Source organism: Phyllopteryx taeniolatus, chromosome 7 (assembly GCF_024500385.1).
Source record: "Phyllopteryx taeniolatus isolate TA_2022b chromosome 7, UOR_Ptae_1.2, whole genome shotgun sequence".
Taxonomy (NCBI): domain Eukaryota; kingdom Metazoa; phylum Chordata; class Actinopteri; order Syngnathiformes; family Syngnathidae; genus Phyllopteryx; species Phyllopteryx taeniolatus.
Window position 1 is genome coordinate 20,711,727 of NC_084508.1, and position 8,270 is coordinate 20,719,996.

The 8,270-nt window shown below is 42.2% G+C and overlaps 1 protein-coding gene across 1 annotated transcript; it reads left to right on the forward strand.

Moving 5' to 3' along the window:
• The first annotated feature begins 444 nt into the window (after positions 1-444).
• Positions 445-7,636, forward strand: LOC133480389 (profilin-2-like). The gene is made up of 3 exons (XM_061778305.1): positions 445-803; positions 4,409-4,598; positions 6,359-7,636. The coding sequence occupies exons 1-3, from the start codon at positions 672-674 to the stop codon at positions 6,454-6,456; spliced, it is 420 nt and encodes a 139-aa protein (XP_061634289.1). The 5' UTR covers positions 445-671; the 3' UTR covers positions 6,457-7,636.
• Positions 7,637-8,270: the final 634 nt, after the last annotated feature.

Here is an 8,270-nt window from a genome sequence, read left to right on the forward strand (position 1 = left end):
GATGAAGGTATTTGAGCTCTGTTCTAACGAGTTGCGCTTGGCCACGTAGCCATTCTCGGCGCGAGTTACCTCGATAGCAGTTCTGTTCGATTTCGTGCATCGATAGAGTTGATGACGTTCAAAATGCCGCCTTTTTTTTTTAGCGCAACCTTTCACTTGTACCCTTTTTTTTGCGTGGAGTCCACTTAAAAAATGACTTGCGAGTAGTACAAACATGCTGAAAATGTACATTTTTATTCACATAAAAAACAGTTAAGTGTAGTACTTTGTTATAGTTAAAAGTGTTGTAAATACAAAGGACAATGTGACTCGTGTTCTAGAAAAATCACTGGGCGTAATGGTACTTCTATGTCAAAAATCACACGGTAAAGTAGGTCGTTCAAACACGAATGTATTCATCCGCCGTGTGCTATATTACGCAATGAAGCAGGGGGCCAATCACCATCTTCGCGGAGTGATTTAGTCAGGGCTACACCCAAGCCCTTGTCTGGCGGTTGTGGCTTCTCTTGGTTGGCGAGAACAGAAGAAAGCCGGAGGACTTGACAAAGCAGGGTTTTTCCCCCCCCCCCTGCTTGCTTAAGCCACTGACAGCTATTCTCCTGCTTCCTTCGTCGCTCGAGAAGCGTCTGTTTAACTTTCTTGACCCGACTTCCTTTTTATCTTCAGAAAACATGTCCTGGAAAAGCTACGTGGATAAGCTGATGGACGATGGTCTCGCCTGCCAGGACGCGGCCATTGTTGGGTACAGGGAGAACCCATATGTCTGGGCATCATATTGCGGCGGCAAGTTTGGCAGCATCACGGTTAGTTGGCTCATTCTCCCATTTTCTGGGCTCATTCGATACGAAAATGAGCACAGCCGGGCGTGTGCTTTTCTTATGAGCAGGCCTGATCGGACCCTGTAGTTCACAGTTTCCTGTGCTCGGTCTTGGTGTCCCAAAATCTTGTTTTGTTGTAACATATCGTAATTTTTTTTTTTTTTAAATGGGTTAATTGTCAAGTTTTGCGCTAAATGGCACTGACGCGAGCTTCGAAGCGAGTTAGCTCCCTCGCCGAGGCGTCAGCCATTTAGCGTTCGCTAGCGCTTACTTTGCCGGAAGCTGAGAGAACGCATCCAATTGTGCTGACTTTTAACGAGTATGTCGTTGGCGGACAAAGTATACTTTAGTAGCGTGGCAAATGTAACTTTTGAGTAGTCGTTGGTTTAAAGCAGCGATCTGCTAAGCGACATTTGGGCAAAGTTGTCAAATGTTTCTGCCTCCCGCCCGGTAGAACGTCAATCTGCCGCCCCACATCTTCCAAGATGGCGCTTCCACTCAGGTTTTTTTTTTTTTTTTTCTTCTTCTCTCGTTCGGCGTGGAGGCCAAAATCAAAAAGTTTCCGCTGTGGATAGACTTTTTCTTGAACACTTGATAGAATATCTTGTCTGTGGTGTCTGCCTTCTTGCACTTTCTCACTCGTCTTTTCTGTGCGTTGCTACCCAGGAACGACTTTTCAACGGTTTTCGATCCCCAAAAAAACTATCCATCTTTTTGTTAAAAATAAAAATGTGCAAAGCTTTTAGTTATTAAAAATTACATTTATAAGTAACGTGAGAGCTGCTCCCTCTTATAAACCATGCAAGCAGTACTAGCTAACAATAGCGCCGGGGCGTGGAGAACGCTAAGGTTTATGTGAATGTTATTTTTAATAGATAATTGTTATTGAATGAAAGGACATATTTTGACTGGCCACTGTGGAGTGACCTCAAGACCTCTTTATACTTCCGCGGTTGTGCAGGGGACAACGCCCGCATTGCATCACGTGACAGACGAATTGCCCTGCGTAGCTTGATGCGCACATGCCAAAAATTGTTGCTGCGCGTCGAACGCCGCGGAGATAATCTCTCGTGGTTGGTCCGTTTTTAACCTGCTGTGATGACGTACTCTGCGTGCCCCTTGGTTCTACATACATCTACGCTGCCGTCTTCTCGATCGATTTTGCAGCATAAACGTGTCATCTAGGGCCATTTGTTCGAGCAGACACTGTTCCACGGTCACATTGTTGCTTTGTTCCTTTTTACTGAAAGGAAAGTAAAAATGGCTACTGGAAATGGCCAAAAAAAAGCAGAGGAAACTCCAACCCGTGGTGTCCTAACCAATACCAGCCATAACGACACCCCCACCCCACCGACTTGGTGAACTGCAGTACATTTTCAAAACTCTGCGTGTGGGTTGTGCTAGAGTATAAAGGCAAACAAAGTATAAAGAAGCCTTCATGTTTGGCCCCACTTTGAAGCCTGTTGTGTTGCTAACCTCAGGCTAAAGGCTTCTGTATACTCGCAGACAGCGACCGCGCTGACGTCACTGTGGCTATCCCGCACGTAGTTTGTCTTTATACTCGAGCGCAACCCACGCGCGGTTTTGAAAATGTGCTGCAGTTCTCCAAGTCGGGGGTGTCTCTACGGCTGGGATTAGCTAGGACGCAACAGGGTGGAGTTTCGTCTGCATTTTGTGGCCATTTCCGGTAGCCGTTCTTAATTTCCTTTCCGTACCAAGGAACAAAGCAGCGACAGTGGAAACGTCTGCTCGAACAAATGGACCTAGATAACCAAATTATGTTTAATTATGCTTCAAAATTGACCAAGGCGGCGGCGGCGTAGGTGCTGTGTGGAACTGGGAGGAACGGTTAGTACGTTATCACGTGACTAAAACGTACCAATCATGAGATGATCTCCGCCGCATTCTATGCACAGCAATTTTTTTTGCCGTGTGGCGTCAAGCGACACAGAAGGGGCCGCACAGGCCAATTCGTCGGTCACGTGATGTAATGCGGACGTTGTCGGCCACGCAGGCGCGGGACTATAAAGAGGCCTTAACGCTTGGTCGAACTTCCGCTTCCCGAATGCCGCCTGTGCTGCCCTATGACTTTGCACTTCTGTTTGTAGACTTGAGCAGGGCGAGGTCGTTTCACTCGAGTGGGAACTCTTGTTTTTGCACGTTCAACATTGAAGATCCATGTTTGTGCATGCACATGTTTGACAGTGTTCTGTGTGAGCTCAGATTGATACCAGGGGCCTTTACAAAAAGCATAACTTGGCACTTGGAAAGAAGCTCGGTGACTTGAAATGCCAAAGTTGACCCATTTTTTTCAAAAACAATGACATTTTCTTTGGCCAGTATTTGTTGTGAATGTTATAAATCGGTGGGTCTCAACATTTGTCAGTGTGTCCCGCCATTTCCTATTGTCCGTAAGTACCGATCCACTAAATTGGGAATAAAGAGAATTTGCTCAGAAAAAGTCTCTGAAAACAGTCCAAATTTAAATGCATCTGCACACCATGTTCAATGTGCCTTTCAGGTAGGGTAGTCTATTTTTCAATTGATTATTCCCATCAAGTAGTCAGATGTAAAAAAAAAAAAAAAAAAAAAAAAAAAAAATTCAGATTATGGTTTTAATAACTGATTAAAGGGTATGTGCTACCATCTTCAGCATTCAGAAAAACAGATCAAAGCCCTTCCTTCCGGTGTGGGTTTATGGTGGAACCTTATAGCAAGAGACAGTCAAAACACCTGTCGGAACTTTAGATTTCTACGAGCTCTTTGGTTTTACACAAGATGTCTTTAAGAGCTACCAAGAAAACAATATCTGACTTTGTTCGTGTTTACATATTTGCGTAAATAAATGCTATACTTGTATGTAACAGACACCCGCCATAGCAAGTTCGGCTTCAAGCCATGGCATCAACCTGTAGTTATAGTCGTTATCGCGACATACACAGGAAGTCCGCTGATCACGTGGTGTTCTGCAGGTAGCGGATTGTTGTTAGTTTGGTATTGTTGAATGCTTATAGAACCAGGTAAACAACAATTCAGCAATATATGAGAAGGAGTGGTGTTGTATTTGCCAATCTTTCTGAAACAGAGCAATACTTCTTGGGTAGTATTGAATGCAAATGGCTACTAGTTCAATATACATTTCTGAGGGTGCTTCAGATTCAACTACATCAATTGCAGGTTATTCATACTATGGCTGTAAGTAACGATTATTTTTCATAATTATATTATACAATCTATTTGTTTTTCTGTAAATTATGACTGTTATTGGTTTACCCCTCCTGGAAGCCGTCACCTTATCTTGGTGGATAACCAAGATAACTAAGTCCACTCAACATGTTCCATGGGGGAACTTGCTATGGTCCAAAGGTGTAGCATTACAAGATCTAACATTGCTTACCCGTGCCTGTCGTTCTTATTTTCTCCAATAAAGACTCCGACCTGGGATGCATGTGCACAATACCAGTTAATTGCATGCCATTTGTAACCTAAAAATGTCAGCACAGTCATAAATTGAGCAGCTGTAATTGTTTTTGTTTAAATAACCACCTATCTGAAACCCAGAATCACTAACTTGTATTTTTCTTTTGCAGTCTGAAGAAATTGACACGTTGACAAAGGATCGTTCCTCTTTATTCATCAACGGGCTGACCATAGGCAACATAAAATGCTCCGTAATCAGAGATGGTTTGGATGTGGATGGGGATTGGACGATGGACCTCCGGACAAAGGATGCAGGAGGAGGGCCCACATACAATATTACTATAGGCAAATCTGGCAAAGGTACGTGCTGAGATAGGTTGGACTTTGGCTCATTCACAGAAGCCATGATAGCGTTCTTTGATGTCAGCCCAATCCTGATTCTATCCCTTAGTCCTTCCCCGTTCGTCATTCCCCTTAGCCCTTCCCTTGGAGGGCCTTGATGAAGGGGCAAATGGCCCTAAGAATTGGGACAACACGTCAACACCCCTGACGCCCTGCTGGCTGTGTCGTGGGCAGATGTGACGATTACATTTTAAAGATGCCATCTCGGGTCAAATGAATGTTACTATTACAAATGACTTTTTTGTCAGTTTGTGCAGTTTCTAAAGGTGACTGGTATTTTAAAATTGTTTCCTACCGCGTGACGGGGGGGCATTTCTATATTTCATTATCTACTCAAAAAGCACGTTTTATAGAAGGAACATATTGACAAACTGACTTTATGGCCTAACGGCAGCCAATAAGTAGCACCAACAACCATCACAAAACCCATTACCAAACATTTGTAAACAAAAACATCTCAGGATACAATACAAAATAACTGCCACTGTTACAGGAACAATGTATATTAGTTTGGCATTTCACAATTTGTAGCGTTGATAAGACATGAGTACAGTTATCAAATAGACACTTATTATACAGTTATTGAGATTTGGGAGAATTTCCAATTTATATAAAAGTAATGTGGTTATTTACATTTAGGTATTGGGGTTTTCCTTCAGAAAATTTTAAAATGTGTATATAGGAAATGTATCGAACATAAATGCATATGAAATAGAGATGTAATCTAACCACATTTAAATGCATATCTACATTTGAACTGGAAAGCTGGAAGAAAAAAAATTGCTTCAGTGTCTTGGTTCATATTCCTTTAAAAGGAACTCTAGAATTGCAGTTTTGCACTGGGGTTGTAGTTCTGGGGTGTTCTGTGCTGTTCTAGAAGATGGTTGTCTTGTGTTCCTGTGGAGAAAAAAAGCGTTCGGTTATTACATTGACCTCGTGTGTTAAATAAACCCGATGTCTGCTGAGGATATTCACAGATAAATGGTTCATGACGATGAAATACTGCATGACATTTTAAGGCTACACTTTAACAATATGGACAGCGAACGTGACTGTATACTCAGAAGCCACATTACTAGCAATGGTACATTAGCTACGTAGCTTCTGAATGTGACTGAGCTGTCTAATAATTCTTTCCAGTAGTTTAAAAAACTAACCAGTCGGCCACCGTGCCGCCCTTCCCTATATTATTGTAGGTAAATGATACAATCACCGCATAAGTGAGGTGTCTTCACTTTGCTGAATGCATGCAGCTGTCTTCGTGTGTGTTTAGTCTGTAACCTTGTTACTGGGTAGAACTGTCCTGGAACAATAGCAGAAGCTGCTTTCATCACTACCTCCTGTAGCAACAGCAATGACGTGAATGTCAATTACACAGCCCTCATTCACCCTTAAACACTGTGTCTGGGGTTCCTTCTTTCAAAGCAAGAAATTCAATCACAGCTCTGCTTCTGACAGGCATCGAACGACCTCATTTACAAAACTGCTGACAGGAAGAGAAAAAATAAAACAAAAGCAAGTACTTAAACTATAAGCTGAAAATTTCAGAAAAAGTCAATTGGTAGGTTCATTAGGGCTCATTAGTTTTTGACTGCTCCTTGTAGAGAAATTAAAGAAATCATTCCCAAAAGTCGTCTTGGGGTTGTAAGGGTTTTAACATGCTGTGTTGCTATTGTTTTTTTAGTTCATTGTTTTTGTTGGTCCTCTTTGTGCTACAGCATTGGTTTTCGCCATGGGGAATGCAGGTGTCCATGGAGGGAAGCTCCAGATGAGAGTACATGATATGGCGGATCACCTGAGGAAGGCTGGATATTAAAGTGTCCTGTGCCACCACAGCCAGTCAACCCACCCACCCACCTACATACCGTCTACCTACCACCCTGTTTCATTTCACTTCCTGTTCTAGTTGCTAGATACTTTTCTTCTGCTCCCTATTCCTCGCCCAAACCATCTTAAGTTGATCCATAGCCAAGACGAGCTGATGCCTAATGATGTCACTTGACTAAGACCAGCAAAAAGAAAGCCAAACACTTTTTCTTTGGTGCCCACTGACACAAGTCCCACAATATGTGCTCCCTTGCAGAGCAGCCAATGCCTTCTTTTGATTGGGGCGCTTTCGCAGTAGCTCATCACGTCTTCCTCCTCTCACAATTTCTTTTCCCGCTGTTTTACACTGCTCCTTCAGGAAAAAAGACCTTCCCGTTAATAAAACATTGGACACCCTTCCTCACATCTGTGCACCCACATCCTTGTCAAGGTGTAGTTTGGATCAGTTAACAATCATAATGCGGAGTGTTACTGTGCCTGTACACACACCAAAAATCAAATGGACATTCCACAGTTACCGGCTCAGGCACTTAATACTGTTTTTCTTTTGCCAGCTCCTGTAATGTATGAAAGGCTATCATTTTGTAGAACAATAAATCTCTCTCTTTCTAACCATCTGGAGTCTGTTCTTTAGTTTTACCCCAGATGGGACCAAGTACAGTAAAAGCTCTGGTGTTGATAGAAATGTGGTGAGCATGGATCTGGTGTCTTGTTCCCCACGGAAGCGTCACTCAATTTGAAGAAAATCATTTTTCTGTGTTGACAACTAAAACTGGAGTTGCCTTTTATCATGCACTGCGCTCAGTCCCTAAACTGTAACGTCCAACTGATAAAGTAGTGACACTCATTAAGAGATGGGTTGCTTGGAGCCAATATTTGCTGTTTATTGGATAGTGTATTCTTGTGCCATGATGTAGAGATTAATTTTGCCCACCCATAACTTGCCCTTCATTGGCTTTGTTTCTTCTCTAGCTTCAGCTCCACTGTTCAGGCCTTGTGTACTCATCAAATGTTTGTTGTCCTTGCTGATTTCTGTTCACTAGTTTTCGTGCATCTGGGATACACTTTGTCAATGCATTGAATTAATTATGCATAAAACCAAGAATGCCATATATTGATTTATCACCTTGTTTACAGACGATCAAAATAAATTTATTCCAACCAGAGAAGTGTTTTTGTCCTGCCGTTTCGTTTGTTCTCGTGTAGCAAACTGTGCAGTCAACGCGCTCACACTTTGTATACTGGTTAGCAGCCATTTATTTGTTTTGGAACTGTAAATGTACAGTTGACACCAGATGTTTACATACCCAAGTAAAAGACTATATAGACAATTTCATTAGTTGAAATCTGTGAAGTTTATGTACAGTATGTGTCTAAACAATTTTGGGAAACCCAGCTGTTGTCTCCAGGTTCTGATTGGTTTATGGTCTTGACAAATACAGCTACATTTGTGGATGGTATTTGAACTAGGAACATCTGAAGTTGCTTTGTGTAACACAGGAAAGTCAGAAGAAGTCAGCAAAGATATCAGTATATTATTGAATTGTGAACTTGCAAAAAGTCTGGTTCAACCTAGGTTGCAATTTTCAAATACCTGAAGCTACCACGATCCTCTGTTGAAACAATTATATGCAAGAATAAACCCCATGGGAATTTCCAGCGATCATACCGCTCAGAAAAGAGAGTGGTTCTGTGTCCCAGAAAGGAACGTGCTTTAGTCTGAAATGTGCATTTCAAAAGGTAAAGAACGAAAGCAAAAGACCTTGTGATGATACTAAAGCTGTCGGTGAAACAGAGTACTGT